This window comes from Alligator mississippiensis, chromosome 15 (genome assembly GCF_030867095.1).
Source record: "Alligator mississippiensis isolate rAllMis1 chromosome 15, rAllMis1, whole genome shotgun sequence".
Classification (NCBI taxonomy): Eukaryota; Metazoa; Chordata; order Crocodylia; family Alligatoridae; genus Alligator; species Alligator mississippiensis.
Window position 1 is genome coordinate 20,755,605 of NC_081838.1, and position 19,963 is coordinate 20,775,567.

Below are 19,963 nucleotides of genomic sequence, written 5' to 3' on the forward strand. Positions count from 1 at the left end.
GGGAGGGCAAAGGGCGGGCGAAGCCACCCCCCGCCATAGGAAAAGCGCCCCTCTCTAAGATGGCACCCGCCGGAAGCCGAAGCCAAGGCGTCACATGCTTAAGATGGCGCCCGCCGGGAGAGCTGAGGCCGCGCTGCCCTGCTTCAAGATGGCGCCCTGCTCCAGGCTGAAGATGGCAGGCGGGGCGGTGGCTTCGCGCCCGGCTTCCGCCCCGCACCGTCATGGCGGCGGTGTGCGCTTGCGAAGCGGGGCGGGGGGAGCAGCGCGGGGCGAGTGCGCATGTGCACATCTCCATGGAGAGAAAAGGGGGCAAGAGCGCAAGAGGGAGAAAGGGGGACACGCAGGTAACGGGGGGAGGGGTCTCCATGGTAACGGGGGTCGTCTCCATGGCGACGGGGGTGCCCCCCCCCCACCCCGCCGGGCCTCGGGCCTGGCCTAGCCCAGCGCCGCCCCCAGGGGCCAGGGAGCTCCCCCAGGCCCGAGCTGCTCTGCCTTTGCGGGGCGAGGACCCCCGAGGAGGTTTGGGGGGTTCCTCCCTCCCAGAGGGGTCCCCCTTGCCCCCCTGGTGGGCCGGGGCCTTGGGGCTGGATGCCCATGGGATTTGCAGGGGGGCCTCGGGCCCAACCAGCCCCGGCGCTGGCGTGAGCGCGGGAGGGGGCCCTGCCCCGCCAGGGTGGCGCGCGGCCCGCTGACGGTGGCAGCAGGCTCCCAGGCCTCCGGCGGGGACGCTGCCTGCCCGCCCGCGCCAGGTGCCAGCTTTGTTGACAGCCCGGGGTGTTTTCGCCTTCGTCCAGACGCGAACAAAGCGTGCCCAGGGAGGCTGGGCCTCGGTCGGCCGGGGTCTGAAGACTGGAGGGCGAGCACTGACACCGGGAGGGTGCTGGGGGGTGGGAATCGGGCTGGGGGCGAAGGACTCTGGAGACCAAGGGAGCGGGCGGGAGGAGGGGGAGGCGAAGCGAGGCAAGCGGAGGTGTCAGCGACGCGGCCTTCAGTAGGAGTGTGCGGGACGCGGCCTGGAGAGACTCGGCGGTGAATGTGACGTGGGGCTGATTTTCGCAGCAGCGGTTTAAATGCGAGAGGCAGGGAGACCGCTCCGAACTGAGGGATGGGGTTTTCCTGAACGACCAGCCAGGACTTGGAAGGATCCAGGGGGGAAATCTTAAGTGTCCGAGGCCCCGATCCCTGGCACGCGCCTTGTAGGTTGGTTCTTGCGCTCTGTTGCAGTCGAACAGCTGCCCTCGTTTAAACTGATCAGAAATGCAAGGAGGAATCACTTTTGAGTGCAAGGCTCGCGCAACGCGTGCATCCCCTGTGGCCCCGCTGCTCTTTAAGTGAGCGAGACTGTTCCCAGCACTGTGCTCGCAAGCTCTTGTGCAGCCAGAGGAGGTTCGGCCCGCGCTGAAGTCACTGCTGTTGACGCAAAATCAGATGCTGTGGTAAACTTAGTGCCAGTTAACTCCCCCACCCCCACCCCCGTCTCTGCTTTTGCAGATCTTACCCCCAGGAGGAACACAGCCAGGATTTCTTAAGAAAAATTCTAGCTTGGGGAGTGGTTCACAGGGAACTGAATGCTTTTCTGGGATGTCTGAGACTGCAGCATTGTATTGCCAAAAACATGAAAGTGAAACTGCCGTCCTTGTTCAGGTGGGGGCCGCTGGTGAAGGGAGCAGGAAGTGGTGAGGGGCTGCATGAGGTTCTGGTAACGCTGCTCACACTTGGATACATGCACGTCTTGAAGCTGAGAGACTCTTAACTTTGGATTGGTTTATAAGAGATAAGAAATGGTAACGCGCTTTGGCCAGATGCAACTTAGCACATCTCTTCTGTCCGCCCTCCTAAAAAAATGGGGAGGTGTAAAGAGCCCCTTCCCCTGGCTTTGCAGCAGAGAGCCCTTGTTCCTTATGAGCCTCGTAAGATGAAGGGGAGACCTCCCAAACAAGGAGGCTCGCTCAGCTGTGCTGGTGGAGCTGTACCGGCACAGCTGAGCGAGCCTCTCTTCTGAGTGCCTCTCTCCTGCTTGAGCTCTTGGCTAGAGGGATGTGGCCAGCGAAGGTGATGAAAGTGGGATCTGTAGCAGGAGCTTGGCAAAGCGTTTGTGGGGTGAGCTGCAGGCTATCCCTGGTATGGGGTTGTGGGAGAAACCCGGTGCTTACTTCTGGACCTTGTGATTGTGTTGCGCTGAGCCTTGATTATTGTTATTTTTAACATCTTTGGTTTCAGCGGCAGCTGTCCTGATGCAGCCTGCGGCAGGGCTGTCAGCACGGCAGATGTCCCCTTCTCCGCTGCAGCTCCCCACCAAGCAGCCTTAGAATGACTCTGCCAAGGGTCCCTGATCCGGGCATGTGCAGAGATTTGTGGGCAGCGATGGTGAAAATGTGCGCCATAAGTGTTTGAGCTGCCTGGAAGTGTTAGGAGGAGGAGCGGTGGAGGTAGGCATGGCTGGGTGCAGTGGGGTGGTAAGACTGCCTTTCCTTTGGAGCGGCCCAGTGGTTCCGGGATTGCCAGCTGGCAGTGAGGGTTGAGGTAGAGAGGAGAGACTGGGCAAGGGCTTCAGATCCACTGGATCCTCCCTGACCGTGCAGGAGGGATGCTGGCACATATGTGCACGCATGCCCCACAGACAAGTGTCACCCCCTATCCTGCAGAGGGGGAAAGTGAGACAGCAGCTGGTCCAGGATGCCAGGGGGAGTGACAGGTGCCCACCCATATTCAGCTCATCCCATCTCTCTGGGTGGCTTTGTTCAGATGAATAGGGCACTTTGCAGCTTTGTCCCAGGCTGCCTGCAGGCAGGGTCCAGCCTCCCCTCCCTTTTCTTTGTACCCAAGGGCTAAGAGCAGGAGACAGGGCTGAGAGGCTGATCTCCCCACCTCCCCTCTAGCAGCCCTGCCTGTTACCTGTGATAGGGAAGAGCCCTGCAAGGGACCTCTGACTCAGTAGTTTTAGTCTCAAGCCAGCTGATGCTTGATGAATGTTTCAAGGCCCAAGCAGCAGAAGTCTGTGTGCAGCACAGACCAACCTCTTGAGAAACCCTCTTGGCACCGATAGCCAGCAGCCTGAGAGGGAAATACCGGGGCCACGTCTCTGGGACTATCCCTTGCGCCTGCTCCTAGAACACTGACATGACACATCCTTCCACCAAACATGCTATGGCTCATGACGTTAATTGGACTGGATAGGTTATTTCCCGTTCAGTGCGTTGCCCTATAAACACTCTGCCTTGGATACAATATGATAGTTGCTTCCTCAATCGTCCCTTCCCACAGCTGAGGCAAGAGGCCACATTCCAGTAGTGGAAAAATGCTGCCAACAAGCCGGGGTAACAGGGCAGGCCACTGGCCTTGCTGCAGGATTTTTCCCTTGGAAGGGCTCTGCTGCAAGCAGGCTCTGCTGCAAGCACTTGGGCTGTGAGGCCTGAATGTTTAAGTGCAGGGTTGTCGTCCTGCTCTTTGTGCTACCTGTTTACATTTGGCCACCTCCGCTCAACCTCCTCCTGGGGCTGAGGGCAGTCACTGATATTGGATGGCAAAGCTTCATAGCAAACCTCAACAGCGCTCGGGGCCAGATCAGATTGTCCGGGCAGACCGACTGATGGCCCGTTGGCCCAAGTGCTGTCAGCTTTTGATCCAGGCTTGGCATTTTGTGTTTCTCCCTTTCAACCCCCAGTGCCTGCAGTCGTATGAGAATCTCGGTTGTTTTAACTAGACAAGATGGTGAGAGAGAACCCAGAGCTCTGACCTCTCCCAGCACAAAGGCTGGAGAAGCCAGCTGTGGGTACCTGACCTCTGGCAGTGCAGTGTTTGGGGCAGGCAGTACTGGGCTGTACTAGAAGCTCCAGACTGAATATCTTGGTTGGATTTAGCGGGGGTGCTCAGAGGGGTACTCAGCACCATGGTGCAGTGCTACATGCATGTCACAGCTATGGGGCCAGCTGCACCCTTCACCCCTTCCTGACTTCCTGCCTGAGCTACTATGCCCGGTGACACTGCCCTGAGATAGGGAGAGGTACAGTTCTAGACTGGGTGGGGGTGGGTTTTAAAGCATGCGGTCCATAGGCATGGTCTGTTCTCCAGACTCTGGCTTCCTGTGTGGACTGTGCTGCGGTGTCCGCTCACAGCTCCTCTGCCCACGTCGCCACAGCAGCAGGGCTTCCTGCCACCGTCCAGCAGAGAGCAGGCACTGATGGGCTGCTGGTTCTGTGCCACCCTGGAGTGTTGTGGCTGGGAGCCTCTGGTTGCCGGCAGAACCAGGTAAGGGTAGACAAGGGCCCCGAGGAGGTCCCGTGTCATGGCCCCGGTCTTGGTTGTAGCATTCTGTGGGCAGAGCAGGGATGGCTGGGGCATGGGAAGATCCTAGGTGGTCACTGATGTGGCCAAGCCCTGGTCTGGCCACATTGCTTTGGGAACCGGCATAGCCCTGGCAATAGAGGAGTTCCTCCTGCTGCTGACCCCTGTCTACACTTAGGCCAGATCGCCACAGCACAACCACTGGGGTAGCCATAGCAGCATGTCCCATTAGGCAAAGCTGTGGTGGGGCTCCCTCTGCCTCTCCCCTCTCTTGTCTCACCAGCACAGGAGGCTCCACAGGGGCTGGTATGGACTGTCAGGATTTTTGCCTTCCTCTATAGCGGGGAGTGTGGCCTTCTACCTGGCATCTCTTGAGTGTATATTAACCTTTTACAGCAGCGGGATGTCGGCTGTTGTTGTCTTCCTGCTTTACTTGTGGCATGTTCGAGCATTGTGTTTTGTCAGGGTTGACGGTAGTTTTGCTAAGAGGTTACATGATGGATGTGTCTGGGATGGCTTGGATAGGGCTGATCTTGCCTCAGGCAGGGGGTTGGACTGGATGTGACCCTTGAAGCTCCCTTCCAGCTGCACTTCTCTCTGCCTCTATGGTGAGCCACCATCCTTGGAGCCTGTAGTGCTGGCATTGGCACTGCAGAGTGGTGAAGGGACAGTCGCTGATGGAGATGGATCCAGCCTGTTTCCCCCTCCCTCCCGGGTTCTGCATAGCCCCCCCATTTCTTCCCAGTGCTGCCTTCCAGGAACATCAGGGTTACCAGGCTGGCCAAAGGTGGCCAGGGCAGCACTTCATCTGTCCCAATGTGTCTTATTCCTCTATTTGGGGCAATGCTCCTATCCAGCAGAGCCTCCTCCCTGCCTGCTGACCAGCATCAGTCTGTCAGTCTGGGGTGCCAAGCCCTGGGAACCTGCTGCTGAGGGGCACAGCTTTGTACCAGTTTTCTGGTAGTGTTGGCATTGGTGCTTGGTGCTAATGGCAAGGGCTTGTCTGTGCCCAGGTGAGCTGACTAGTAGGGACCCCTGGATGCAGAGCACCTTCCTCTTTGCTTTCAGTGGGAGCCGCACACTCTCGCTTTGGATTCGGTATGCCCAGACCTGGGGATCCTCAGGAGCAGCTGCAGTTGTAGACCAGCCCTGCAAGGCTGAGGGGACTGTGCTCTTGGAGCAGGGGCTGGTGTCATGTGGGGAAGCGGGGTCCAGCAGGGCTACGTGACTCTCAAGGTCAGGCAGGTGTTTGTGGCAGGGTCTGGCACTACCCCTGAGAGCGTGACCCCCCCACGACAGGACTTCAGCTGGGGGGACTCCTGGCCTGTGCTGCTTGTCTCCATCACAGGGATCTCTGACATAGGGGCGGGTGGTGAATGGTTCTCTAAGACTACCCCTCTCACCTGTGGTACAGGCTTTCTCTGGTCAAGTGCATGGTGCAGTGGGGGAGCTCTGCCTGCTGCTGCTACCCCCTAGGGCTCCAGCCTGGCTTTTGCCAGGTACTGTCTATCCTATGGGTTTCCTGGCTCCCAGGATCAGGCCTGTCTTTGCAAGCAATTGGGGAGACCAGGCAGTCTTTACAGCAGGCCGCCTGGCTCTGGCTGCTTGGTGGGCAGGTCAGGTCATGCAAAACTTTGGCCCAGGGTGCTGCTACTGGGGTCATGTGTGGTGTGTGATCCCTGTCACACAGTAGGGTAGGGAGGCGTTGAAACGGGGGCCAGGGGAGAGCAGAGCAGCAAGCAGAGCTACTGAGGGGCTGGCAAGGGTGTGGGATGGGGAGGAAGAGTGGAGGGGGCATCACATGAGGATGCTACAGGCTGTGATTGATTCCCAGGGGCTGGGCTAAGACTGGCCATGCCCACTCTCCACATGCCCACTAGCAGGAGCAGCTAGTGCTGGGCCAAGAGACTCATGGTCACTAGGGAGGCGGGTACTGCTTGGCTCGTGGCACATGGTGGCAGCAGGCAGACTGGTCTGAGTGCGGGTGGCAGGCTGCAGCAGAGGCACCTGGGAGCGTGCCCTTACCCGTCATTCTCTCAGGGCTGCCCTTCCTGGTGTGCCCTGGTCCCTGGAGGCCCTATCTGAACTGTCACAGGTAGGAGTTGCGTGGAGCTGGGTACTTGAAGCTCCTGCTGAAGTGGCTGGGGGCTGAGGGCATTTAGTGCTGCAGATGGGAGCAGCCAGCCCCCAGGATATCAGCCTCAGCCTTCAGGGCCTCCACCTGCACCTCTGTTCAGTGCAAGCTCATCCATCCGGCTGCTTGCATGTCCATGGAGATTGCACTGCCAGTGCCTTTGTGTCGATGGGCCCCTCACGGTGGAGGTATGCCACGCGAGGGGCAGAGATTCGGCTGATCCACAGCCAGCATGTGCCAAACCCCCCTAGGGCTTTCCTCCAGCTTCATGGTTCCTGAGAGTTGTGGCCCCCATGTCTTCTTGGAGCTAAGAGCTGAGGGGGACAGAAGGAGGAGAAGCAGCTGGGACTGATAGGATCGGATGGGTGCCAGCAACAGGAGTTGTGCTGCCAGGTCTGGGCCCCACATCCCCCTGCCCCGAGGAGCGGCTTAACGGAGGGTTGGCACGAAGACATCTGGACACAGTGTGGGGTTTCTCGATGGAAGTTGGTCGGGAGTGGTGAGGCAGGGGGCACAAGAACATGTGGGAAAGGTATTAAGGCAGGGCCATGGGTGTGATGAGCAGGGAATGGCTGCTGCAGGAAGCCCTTGGAGGAGATGGGGAGACAAGGCTGGAAGTCTGCAGCGGTGCAGGACAGGGCTTGCGCCGCTTGGAATTGAGCCTGGTGGGAGACAAGCGCAGCTCTGGTTGAACGGGTAACATCTGGCTGGCTGATAGCGCTCTTCCGCTCTGTTTGGCACTCATGAGGCCCCACTAGTGCACCCTGGCCCCGCGCTTCAAGAAGGTTGTGGGCAGATTGGAAAGAGTCCAGCAGAGAGCAACAGCAGTGACTGGAGGCCTAGGAAGCAGGATTTACGAGCAAAGGCTGAAAGACCTCAGATTGTTTAGGCTGGAGGAGAGAAGATCGAGTGGATTTGATAAGTCTTCAAATACCCAAAAGGCGATGACAGGGCGTATGGAGCCAGGCTTTTCTCCCTGGCTGCAGGTGACAGGACTGGGAGCAATAGCCTCAAGCTGCAGCAGGGGAAATTTGAGTTGGAGATGAGGAGGAACTTTCCGACAGTAACATTGGTGAAGTGTTGGAACAGGCTTCCAGAGAGAGCTCTTCATCCCGGGAAACATTCAGAAGCAGGTTGGACAGACACTTGGAAGGGATGTTTTCATCGGAGATGATCCTGCCTGAAGCAGGGGACCAGACTAGATGTGACCTCTGAGGTCCCTTCCAGCTCCACTTCCCTGTGATCTTGGTGGTAGTGGGGTTGTCCTGCTCAGATTGGGGTATGCCTGGAGGATGTTGCGGGGATTGTCTCTTAGCCCCAGGCTGTTTTAATATTTCTGCCGATGATGGAGAAGAAAACTCTTAAGAGCCCCTGGATGGTGCCTGCCTTGGTGAGCAGGGAGTGGCGGGGACAGGTGCTTACACAGGCAGCCCTGGTCAGGGAGCCACCCAGTATCTTCTGATAGGGTTGATGGGCAAGTCTCTGATGGCATGATGCGGCCTTATACAAATCATGGGCAGACTATGGTGCCAGAAGGCTGCTGCGCTCCTCTATCCCTGAGCAGAGGTGGCATCGCTGTCCTGTTGTACCCAGAGCAGGAGAGCACAGTGGGCTGTGGTACTCATGCCGTTGCGGGAGCTTGAATGGGGCTTGGGGAAGAGGGTGAGCAGGAGACCTGTTCTAAAGGACCGACAGCCTGCTCCAGCACTGTGGGCATCTGGTGAAGCAGGAGTGTACCTAGGAGGGGAAGGCAGCAGGGGGTGTGCCAGCGGGGCGCTAGGGCAGACCGAACCTTGGGGGGAGAGGGTCACTCTGTTGGCTGCCGGCAAGTGGCCTCTGCTGAGACGCCGGGTTTCTCATTCCAGGGCTTGGAAACCGAGGCTTTGAAGTGAGACGCACGGGGGAAATCCACGACCTGCTCTTCTGATGCATAACGGAGCAAGGAGATGAAGGGGTGAGTGCTGCACACAGCCATTGTGGGGCTTTGAAGGTGGTCATAGGCCAAAGGTGGTATAGAATAAGCAGGACCTGCGTGGGGAGTAGCCTGGCTCAGCTCTCACTTGTGCTGCTGCTGCTTCTCTCTGGGGCAAAGACTTTTGGGCTGATGAAGCTTGAATCTTTTGACAGCCCCGTGTGAATGATAGCATTCCCCCTGCCAGACCTGGATGTAGACCAGGAAGGGTGGGCACGGACCTTGGCCTTGGTCAGGGAGATTCTCTACCCTGCCTGATGACAGCCCTAGCTCTGTGTACAGCTTCGCTAACCTGAGAAGCAAGGGCTGGCTGGAGTGATGGGCAGCGCCGTGTACACCCTGGTGCACTCCCTGTACTCACTGGTGGCTCATTCCCTTGCAGACAGCAGAAAGCAGCTGAGACTGAAGAGGGCACTGTGCAGATCCAGGAAGGTGAGAGGGGATCTCCATTCCAGCACTAGCAGCCTTCCTCTCAGGCTCTGCTGGCTTCTAGCGAGATCCCTGGGGATCCCTGGGGGTGGGGCTTCTAGCGAGATCCCTGGGGAGATGCCCTGTCTAGAGGGCTTCCTATCTTGGAGGCCTGGCTGAGAATCGGGGAAGCTGAGCTCACTGTGGGTTGCTGTGCCAAGTGCAGCCCAGGCTGGCAGCGCTGGGGTGACGTTGCCATCAGGCTGTGCTGCAGATGCTGGTCTCAGACTGGGAGCAGAGGCAACATCTCTGGTCCTGGTGGTTTTCCTGGTGCTGCGGGCCCCGATCATTGGTCTGTCCTGCTTCATGTCCTATCTCTGATGGCATCAGCAACAGCTGTCAGAGGTGTCAGGACCCCTGCTGCAGCCAAGAGGGGAATTAGCACTTGCCACCTGCTGTTTGGGGGGCCATCGCCCTTTCAGAGCCCCTGTTAGCCCGAGCTGTGATCAGGCTCTGTCATGTGAACCCCTCAGACAGGCTGGTAACTGCCCAGCCTCCACTGACAGTCCTCCACCAGGCCCCTTCCTCCTCCAGGCGGCTCGAGCTGGGTGAGGGGCAGTGTTGGCTCTGCACCTGGGAGCATGCATGTTTGTGCTGGGGGAGGGTTTCCCCAGTTACGTGCATCCCCATTCTCTTTCCTGAAGGTGCAGTGGCCACAGGCGAGGATCCCACCAGTGTGGCCATTGCCAGCATCCAGTCTGCAGCCACCTTCCCCGACCCCAACATCAAGTACGTCTTCCGCACCGAGAATGGTGGGACTCAGGTATGACTGCCCTGCCTTGCCCTGTGGCAGCTCCAGCTCTGCCTCCACCTCCCAAGCAGCTCCTCTCCACTGCCCTGAAGGGTGTCCTTCAGGTCTGGAGGGCAGGACTAGACGGGGGGAGGGGTCTGTACTGGAGAGGTGTCTGTCAGCCTCTGCCTTGGATTCCCAGAAGCCTGGCTACAGCCCTTGTGCAGACAGGCAGGCACTGGCTAGTGCCTGATAGGGCTTCCGGTTAGACCAGGGGCAGCTGGGCTAGCTGGATGGCGTCGGGGCCCTGCCCTGCTTAGGGTGTGGTCAGCTCATGGTGCTGGAGGACTGGTTGGGTTGGCCTGATGGCAGGAGTGAGGCCAGGAGCTTTCCCAGGGAGCGGGTGGGCAGAGCTTGGGCAAGGGCAGGAAGGAGAGGGGTGGAGGACTTCAGAGGAAATTTAGGGGCAATTTCCCGTGTGCAGGAGGCGTGGGCCAGCCTTCCTCTCCCCGTGCCCACTGTGCAGTTCATGCATATCCTGGGAGTCAGCTTTTTTCGGTTTCTCCCGCAGGTGATGTACAGGGTGATACAGGTGGCCGAGGGGCAGCTGGATGGGCAGACCGAAGGCACCGGTGCCATCAGTGGCTACCCAGCAACACAGTCGATGACACAGGTAGGGACCCCAATAAGCAGGGGTGGTACAATGGTGCTCTGACTTGGGGGTGGAGATCCCAATGAGCTGAGACTGGCACTAAGCTCACCTGGATGCTCACATCACATGGGCAGGGAAGATCCTGCTCTGTGACTTCCGGGCACCTCCAAGCCAGTTCTGTGTAGAGCTCTGTGCTGCTGCCCTGTCCCCTTCTGCCAGTCCTGTCTGACCCAGCCTGAATTGCAGCTGGCGTCCTTCCCCTGGGCCATCTGAGCCATCATGAGCCCTGCCCCAAGGCTCAGTCTGGCAGCTTGTGGCATCAGATGGGCAGTGGAGCTCATGCTCTCCCTGGTCAGGGCTGAGATGTGGGCAGCCCAGGAGACTGTGCTGACCCTGCTTTGGCTAGGCTTCCTCTGTGCCTCTGGAGCTGGTTAGCGTGTGGGGCTTGAGGGGAGTGCTGTCCACTAGGTGGGTAACGCTGAAGCTGCCCAGCTCCTTCTGTGTGTTCCAGGCTGTTATTCAGGGCGCGTTTACCAGCGAGGATGCCGTCGAGACTGAAGCCACAGGCACAGAGACCCACTACACGTACTTCCCCACCACGGCTGTGGCTGACACCAGCACTTCTGCTGGTGCGGGGACGACAGCCACAGCCGTGGTGACCACCCAGAACTCAGAGGCCCTCCTGGGGCAGGCCACACCCACTGGTACAGGTTGGACGGCTCGCGGCCTGGCACACCCAAATGCACCCTGCCAAGTTGGCATGGGGCACGGTTGGGGAGGCATGGGGCGGGTCTGTCCCTGGCAACTGTGCGGCCACTCCAACTGGGGCTCCGCTGTTCAGTCACGGCAGCTGGCATGGCTGCCTCTGCGTCACATCCCAGGCTTGACTGTAAACGTGGCCTCGTCTGATGTGTAACCGCAGTATGTGGGGCCTGCAATGCGCAGAGAAGCAGGCTGCTTTTGGCTTTCGGGTGGCATGTCTGGGCCGGTCGCTCAGTGCCTGCCTGTCCCCTGCTCCCCAAGGTGGCCCTGGCAATGCAGCACTTTAAACCCAGAAAAGCCAACTCACGCCTTTCGCACTAGCCTGGGATCCCAGCCCTTGCAGATGGGCAGCCTGATCCTTAGGGGTATGCTGAGCTGGTGGCTCCTGCTGGGAGCCCCAGAAGCTCTTGGGCCCCAGGAAATTGGGCTTAAATTAGTAGTGACCCCCTGGCCAGAGGTTCAAGCCCCATTTTTGGCTGCACCCGGAGAAGCTGCTGCTGGTGTGTCCCCTGCTGCAGTTGCTTCCCCCACCCCCATGGTGGAGATGGCTCCCCAAACGACCTCCCCCTCTCTTGTTTGACTGCAGGGCAGTTCTTTGTGATGATGTCGCCACAGGAGGTTCTACAGAGCGGGGCTCAGAGGTCCATCGCGCCCAGGACCCACCCGTATTCCCCGTGAGTATCCGTCTGCACCAGTCTGCAGCATCACTCCCTCTCTTCCCCCTTGTTTGTATCCGTGGGGTTGGGGGTGGTTTGAGCTCACAGCTCTGGGGGGGCTGTGTATGGGACTGGGAGGTAGAAACACATGATCCTGCACTGTCAGGTGCTGCCTCTGTTATTGTGCTGCCCTTTGCCTCAGTTTCCTCCCTATAAAGAGGGCTTGTGCTACTGTCTTGACTGCAGTGCTTGGCAGTCCTCCGTATCATGCCTCCTTGCATCTGTTTTCCTTGCAGGAAGTCAGAGACACCCCGGACGACCCGGGATGAGAAGCGCCGAGCACAACACAACGAAGGTACAGGCGGGGTAGGGACAGATGGAGGAGGGGGAGGGAAGGGCTGCCTGGATGCCTCTGAGAGAAACCTGCTTCTGCGAGACTTCCCTTGGTTGGCTGTAGCTGTGCCCTCCAAAGACATGCTCCCTTGGCCAGAGCCTGTGTTGGTTGGTCGGTGAAGGCAGAACGTCTTTAGGGGGTAGCCATGCTTGGGCATCCTCAGGTGAGGATTCATAGATGTTAGGGTCGGAAGGGACCTCAATAGATCGAGTCCGACCCCCTGCATAGGCAGGAAAGAATGCTGGGTCTAGATGACCCCAGCTAGATGCTTATCTAACCTCCTCTTGAAGACCCCCAGGGTAGGGGAGAGCACCACCTCCCTTAGGAGCCCGTTCCAGACCTTGGCCACTCAAACTGTGAAGAAGTTCTTCCTAATGTCCAATCTAAATCTGCTGTCTGCTAGCTTGTGGCCATTATTTCTTGTAACCCCCGGGGGTGCCTTGGTGCATAAAAACTCACCAATTCCCTTCTGTACCCCCATGATGAACTTTAAAAAGAGACTAGATTAGTCAGGCATGAGAAGGAACTCAAAAAGATTTAGCTCGCAATGTGGAAAGCCTGGAACTACATAGCTAGGCCCCAGTGTGAGCTTGGCTTTGTCTGGAGCGAGCCGACCTCCAGCTTCCTCCCCACCTCTTCCTCAGACTTGAGCTGGGCACCCATTACCCAGTGACATGGGGCTTGCAGCCCCCTGTGAGATGCTGCTTAGAGGTGAAGGGTGGGGAGATGTTCCCATTGCAGCCACGAGCGTTTTGCATGTGATGGCTTCTGGATCCACCCACTCGTGGCTGCTTTGCACTCGGGGTGAAGTCTCAGCCAGGCATGTTGTGGGCTGCGGTGTTGGGGCCAGTGGTGAGCTCTGGTGGAGTTTGGCAAAGGGCTCTGGCTGCCAGAAGCTGGGACCTCCCAGAAAAGCTGTGTCCTGCTCTGTAGGGGCCTTTTCTCATTTCAAAGCAATGATTTTGTTCAGAAGCTGCCTGCTTCTGTGAGGAAGGCATAGAGGCCCTGCTGCACGAGTCATCCTGTCCAGGCAGGAGCAAGGGATCCCTTTCGGGGTAGGAGAGCTGACATCTGCGTATGCTGGATCAGCCCTGGCGTGTTTTCTTCTCCTTCCCCGCCCTCAGCTTGTCCTGTTTGGCCCCGGCGGCAAGCCAGGAAATCCGTCAGCTCCCAGCTTTCGGCACGTGGGCTTGGAGGAGCCTGCTGTGCATGAGAACCGACACCAGGTGTTCAGAGCCCTGCAGTACCCTGCAGCCATGCCCGCTTCCTTGCCCAGGGAGTACCTCCCTGCCCTGGAGACTTCTGTGCATCCATGCACATGTCCCAACAGAACGGGTGGCACGTGCCCTAACGAGGGGCAGGGTGATGACCTTCGTGGTGCTTCTGGTTTAACTGGGGTCTTGTGCAGCTTGTGCTGTGCTTGGCAGAAGGTTGGGTAAGGGCCTGAGTTTGCACAACAGACCTGCAAGTGGGGGCCAGGAGCAGGGACAGCTGGGGCAAGGTGACCTTGGGCAAGGTGGTGGGCTGGAGCTGGTTTGGGCATCCCTGGCTTTCCAGTGGCCAGTGTCACATCCTGACTCCGCTCCCTGGCTCAGCATCTGGCCCCTGTGGCAGGGGGAACTGGGCCGGGGACTTGGTTTTCTGGGACCCTCTTGGCACAGGGGGGTTAATCACTGTGGCCCCTGTTACTGCTCAGAACTATGGGGCTCTTCTGCCTAATGAGCTGAACTAGGGCTGTGACGGCAATCGCTCGGCCCCACCAGCTCTTCTTGTGCCCTTCCTGGACCCCAGTCTCTGCTCAGCTCCTACCCTGTCTCTGTTTCAGCCCTGTGCCATAGCACTGCCAGCGGGGCTGGCAGTATGATGCTTGTGCACAGGGCTTGGAGGTGGGATGGGCAGCAGCAGCTCTCTCGGGTCCTTGAAGCGAGGGTGGGGGTTGCTGGCTGCTCGCGGAGCTGCTGACTGCTGTCCTCGCTCTCCCCACAGTGGAGCGCCGGCGCAGGGACAAGATCAACAACTGGATAGTGCAGCTGTCCAAGATCATCCCCGACTGCTCCATGGAGAACACCAAGTCGGGACAGGTAGGACAGGGCTGCCTGCTCGCGCCAGGGCTGGACGCGGCCCCTCCTGCCGGACCCCGATGCTTCCTGGAGCTTCCCCAGCCTGAGAAGGGGGCTGGGGCAGGCTCGCAGGGGGCCCTGGAGGTCAGTGCCCAGGCCTGGCTGGCAGGCACTGCTTGCCGGGGGGTTGGGTGAGCTCTATGTTGCCCGCACGGCCAAGGGGCGGGCGGGACTGTTCAGTGCCCATCCCCTCCCAGCCCCCCGCATCTCTCTCTTCCCAGAGCAAGGGTGGGATCCTGTCCAAAGCCTGCGACTACATCCAGGAGCTGCGACAGAGCAACCACCGCCTCTCTGAGGAACTGCAGGGCCTTGACCAGCTCCAGATGGACAATGAGGTCTTGCGGCAGCAGGTGAGCAGGCACCAGCCCCAGTCTGACATGGGAGTGGGGTGGGTGCATTGCCATCTGTCTGGTGTCATTTGATGTGGGTGGGGTGTCCTGTGGCAGCTGTAGCATAGGCCAAGACCTGAGCTGAGCTGCTGCCTGTGGGAGGCTCAGCCTGGTATGACCCAGTCCCTGCTGATGCCAGCTGTGCCCTCCCTTCTCTCTGCCCAGGTGGAAGATCTCAAGAACAAGAACCTCATCCTGCGTGCGCAGCTGCGCCAGCACGGGGTGGAGATCATCATCAAGAACGACACCCACTGACTGGCATGGGGGCGGGGGTGAGGGCCAGGGCGGCACTGGCTCGGGAACCTGGGGGCTGCTGGGCCCATGGTCCTCCTGTCCTGCCCATGGGCCCACCCGCCCGAGGCAGCTCCCTCCTGCTGACGCTTCTGAATCGCAGCCCCTCGCTCTTGTACAGCCCCGAGCGAGGCTGGCTCAGGGTCTGGAGGTTGACCCAGTCCCCAGTGCCACCTCCCCCAGTGCTCCCTGCCAGCCCGGGCTTGAGTCCACTTGCTCTCCGGAGCTGCCCGAATAAAGAAGCTGGCGTTGCTCCCAGAAGTGTTCTGATTTGTGTAAGACAAGGAGCCCTCCCAGCCCACTTCCCTTCCTGTCTGGCTCCATTGCCCTTGTGCCTACGTGTGGCACTCACTTGTGCAGACGTCGGCTCACAGGGGCGCAGCTGCCCCTTGGGCTGTGCACACTCACGGGTGCCTGTGCACCCCAGTATTACACGTTCAGCACCTTGCACGCGCTTGTGCACGTGGTCTCAGCCTGGCACTGTAGCTCTCCCCCTGTGCACACATGCCCACTTCCCCCTGCCCTCCCCAGCACCTGCTGTCATGGCCCAAGCTCATGGTCACGTATGCAGCCTGATGCTGCCCTTCAGGCTTGTTATCACCCTGGGATGGCTGGATCCTCTGGGCCCAGCTCCTTCTTCCTGCCACCCCCCACCTAGGGAGCTAGCCAGCTGCTTGGGCACGGCAGCTGGTCTCCTTCACCCCCCATCTCTCACCATCACCCGTGGGTTGTGAGCCTGACTTGGCACCGTCACACCCGTGGCCTGTGTGCCTGCTGCCCTGCCCAGCCTCCACTCACCAAGCAGGGAGATGGTGGGCAACAGCATGGGCATCACCCTCCCCCACCCCCAGGCTGGTACCGCCTGGCTCTGCAGCCATCAGACTTTTTTTAATTCTCCGAATTGAAGCAGCAGAATCAATAAAGCTAGTGATTTTGGGTTTTTCCACACATGCCTGCTTTATTTTATCTTCCGTGGGGGAGGTCATAACGGGGAGATGGCCGAATCTGCAGTTGGGTGACTGGACCATGCCCAGGACTGACCAGTGCCTGGCCTCCCCTGGGAGGGCTGCTGCCCTGGGCTTTGGCAGGGTGGGGGGAGCTGCTTCATCCTCCTGGTTAAGCAGAGGCCTCCAGCCCTGGCTGTGGGACACCTCCCAGCTCCTGCCCTGAGGCCACATAGGCTGCCCCAGGGGAGGGCAGGATGGGGCACTTGACCAGGGGCTAAGAGCAGTGCACCAAGCTTGCATGCTGCTGGGACTGGGGGCAGACCGTGTGGCTGCAGGGGGTGGATTTACAGGCCAAGGGGTGGCTGGAGCAGGGGTTGCCCTGTGCCCAGGGGAGTGGGGTGCGCAGCTGCCCCAAGAGATGCTAGATGAGGAAGCCGGGGTGTGCGGGAGGCAGGGAGCCAGGCCTGTGGCTTGTCTTCTGTTCCCCCCTCGCTTCCTGACCAGGATCCCGCTCTGTCCAGCTGGCTGCTGCCCCCGCCGTGGAGGTGGGTGTCTGTGGCGCAGGGTGTGGAGCTGCTGAAGAACCAGAGGGGCTTTGCCACCCGACCGGCCCTGGAGGGGCTGCTGCTGCTGCCCCATGGGCCCCTGGAGGCAATGCAGCGCCCAGGCGAGAGGCTGTCAATCCTGCGGGGACAGGGCATAGGGGGGCATTGCACTCAAGTGCAGGGAGCAGGGGCAGCCTGTGGGGGGCGCTCTGTCTTGGCCCTAGACCACCCCAACCTGGTGGCTGCAGAGCCAGGGCTGGAGGGTCCAACAGTGTGGCTGGGGGCCTGGTACCTGCTGTCAGCTGCTGTCAGCCCCGGCTGGGGCCAGGTGCTGGTGGGAGCGTTACCTGCTTCCAGGTTCAGAGGTTGGCGTGGGCTGTGCTGTGGCCTGGGGCAGGGCCCTGGGCCCTGGCCCCGGCCCCGGCCCTAATGTTCACGACTGTGGCGTAGCCCCTTCACATCCAATGCATGTGGTCCTGGGGCAGGGGCTGGAGCTGGCTGCTCTCTCCTAGTGGTGCCCTCCAGCAGAGCTAGCACCTCGTGCCAGCTCACCCCCAAGCCATAGCTCCCCCATGACTCTCCCTGAGCATGTGGCTGGACCTAGCCCATGATACTGCCTGGGGGTGTCTGTCACCTATGCTCTGCTCTGCCCTGCCCACGAGCCAGACTCAGGCCTGGAGCTCCCAGAGTTGCGGCCCAGGAGCCCAGCCGGTGGTGGAAGCTCAGCCCCTGGTTTGCAGAGCTCTGGCATCTGGGGGATCTGGGACCAGCTGGGAAAAGAGCTTCCAACCCCGGAGATCCCAGGGAGATGTCCCCCTCCCCCCGCCTCCAGCCGCTCGAGACACTTGTGGCCCATGTGGGAGCACTCAGCATGTCTCCTTGTGAGCCTGGGTCAGGTGAGCTCTTGCATCCACTGGCCACAGACCAGGAGCCTCATGCAGCGCTGGAGGTGGGCATCAATATCAACTGCACTATAGCCAGAATCCTTTCCCCAGCGCTGAAACGCAGCCATGAGCAGCAATGCCTGGTGCTGCCCGGGTGCAGAGCAAACCAGCCCAGACCCAACCAGTCCTGCGGAGGGGCCTGTGATCTCACTGCCTGAGGGCCCAGGTGCAAAGCGCCTGCATCTCCACAGCCTCAGTTGCTCTGGAGCTGAAGGGTTTGTGTGCCCGGCAGGGATGATGCTGTGCCCCCCCGTGCCCTGCCTCCCTCACCTGATCTCATTGTATGACGCCTCGTCTTCGTCCTCCGGCCACTCGCGGACACTCTGGTGATGCAGCCACAGCCCCAGGGCAAGCAGTGCCAGCAGCACCAGCCCCATGGCCAGCGTGAGTCCGACACCCACCGCAGTGCCCAGCGTGTCACGTGGACCTGGGGCAGACGAAGACTGGGGGTCACCAGTGCCGCTCGTGCACAGATGGATGGACACACAGACATGCGGTTGAACAAGGAGTGTCAGGGAGCTGGGAGGGGGGTGAAGGGGCTGCAGCAGGCAGTGGCAGCCTGGCACCCTGCTCCTGCCATCCGCTGGAGATGGGTGACGTGGGCTTCTCTACTGATTGGAGCTCCCTGCCCAGCCACGATGCTACCGCACGAGGGGACAGGGCAGGGGCACTGACTCCAGGGCAGCACCTGCCCCCTTCCCTGGCATTGCTGTGCTCCCATTGAGCAATGGCCCCGCAAAGCCCTGACCCAGCCCAGCCCAGCCCAGGCTGAGGGCATTTGGGCTCGGCCCCTGCAAGGCAAGAGGTGCACGTGCCCACGAACTGCCTGTGACTGCGGGTATCAGGGAGCAGCCTCACCATGGGGAGATGATTAGTGCCCACAGCCAATCAGACCGCTAGCTGGTTCAGGGAGGAGCCAGGCACATCCAATCAGGGCCCACCATGTGCTGCCAGGACTCACCTGCACGGACCTGGAGCTGGAGGGCACAGGAGCGGGTCCCCAGTGTGTTGGCCGCCGTGCAGCGGTACAGGCCCGAGGCCGTAGCGGTCAGGTTGTGCAGGCTTAGCAGGGCCCGGCCATCCCCTACCCGCAAGCACCAGCAGAGAGAGCGGGTCATCTGGGGCAGCTTCAGCTCCTGGGGCAGCCATGCCAGCACCCACCACAGCCCTGGCTCCGCTGCTGTGGTCGGAGGCCGCCATCCACACAGCCCCAGCCTCCTTCCCTTGAACAGGCTTTGTTCTGGTGCGTGACTCATGGCATGTGGCATCTGACACAGGCCACCACTTCCCCCACCCCAGCCCAGGTACCTGCATAGCTTGTCACCAGGGGCTGCGTGTCCGGGGGGTCCTTCTCCCAGGTGAAGATGGGGGTTGGCACTGCTTCCTCCACAGCACAGGACAGGAGGATGCTGCCCCCTTCCTCCCTGCTGCCCTCGCTGGAGCATACAGGCCAGGAGGGGGGCACTGCAGGGACACACCAACACCTTGCCAGGGGCATAGCAGGCCCCGTCTGGCTCCCCCAGCTGGCAGCAAGACCCACCCTGGTTCATTGCCAGTAGGCACAGAGAGCTGCAGAGTGGGAATGGGCAGGGTCTGCGGGCCCTCAAGGGAAAGGTCATCCCTATTAGAGACTGGGCAGTTGGGCACGCGTGTGCCCTCCCATACACACACCTGCACATGTTAAGATGCACAGTTACATGCACCACACCGCAGTGCTGCTCTGTCCTGTACAGAGCCCAGAACACATGGGCAGACACGCTCACATGCATGTGTGCTCTCTAAGCCATGCAGATGCACATGCGGGGCCCCTGGCACTCCTGGCGGAGCGAGAGGTGCGTGGACAGGGGACATACCCAGTACGGTGAGCTGGACAACTCCGATGTTGGGCATCGCGTGATCTGGTGGGTTCATCACGCTGCATTGGTAGGTGCCGCTGTCAGAGCTGCGCGTAGCGTTGAGGGCCAGTGTGGCGCTCTGCGTAGGCGGGAAGGCAAAAGCCACGCGGCCTGTGTATGGGGACAGGCCCTCCACCACCTCCCCCTGCTCGTAGGCCAGGACCTGCCCAGGGGACACAGGGCAGAACTAGGTGTGAACAAGCTATGCAGCTGGTCCACCTGCCCTGTGCACTGTGGCGATGCGCGTGCAGCAGTGCACATGGGTCATGGCACATGCTGTGGTCCCACAGGCACTCACAGGTGGGTCTTGGCCCCTTCCCACTCCAGTGCCCGGATCCCGGACAAAGTCTCAGCACTACTGCAATCGCAGCAGCTACTGCAGCTCATGGGGTGTTGGGGAGGGGCCCGCGCTGCACCCACCTGTCGGGGGGAGCTGGGGTCAGCCACAGGCATCACGGTCCAGATGATGTTGAGACGATTCAGCGGTGCCGTGGTGTGGAAGGAGCAGGGCAGCAGGACGCTTGCCCCGCTCGCCACCTGGACACTGGTGGCCCCCACTGACACCTTCACGGCACTCGTGGCTGGAGGAGATGTGGCAGGGATAGCAGTGGGGCAACGGGCAGGGGGGTGATAGGATCCTGGCCGGGCCCTTTGAGTGTGGGGAATGAGCTGCGCTGACCCCAGGAAGGCAGGACCCAGGCCAGGGCATGAGCAGATGAGCTGTAGTATGCCTGCAACCTTTGGTGGACAGGAGGGTCCTGCCCAGCCTGCAGGGTCCTG

General features: G+C 60.4%; 1 protein-coding gene across 6 annotated transcripts; it reads left to right on the plus strand.

Moving 5' to 3' along the window:
• The first annotated feature begins 236 nt into the window (after nt 1-236).
• On the plus strand, nt 237-15,798 carry USF1 (upstream transcription factor 1). Of its 6 annotated transcripts, none has more exons than XM_014604530.3 (11): nt 237-344; nt 8,284-8,372; nt 8,773-8,822; nt 9,503-9,621; nt 10,160-10,261; nt 10,752-10,950; nt 11,589-11,676; nt 11,955-12,013; nt 14,039-14,133; nt 14,370-14,522; nt 14,727-15,798. In XM_014604530.3, the coding sequence occupies exons 2-11, from the start codon at nt 8,365-8,367 to the stop codon at nt 14,814-14,816; spliced, it is 963 nt and encodes a 320-aa protein (XP_014460016.1). In that variant the 5' UTR covers nt 237-344; nt 8,284-8,364; the 3' UTR covers nt 14,817-15,798. The 6 variants fall into 6 exon arrangements, with proteins under 6 accessions (XP_014460016.1, XP_006262779.1, XP_014460018.1 ...); XM_006262717.4 differs by having other exon boundaries at nt 14,394-14,522; XM_014604532.3 differs by having other exon boundaries at nt 10,752-10,944.
• Nucleotides 15,799-19,963: the final 4,165 nt, after the last annotated feature.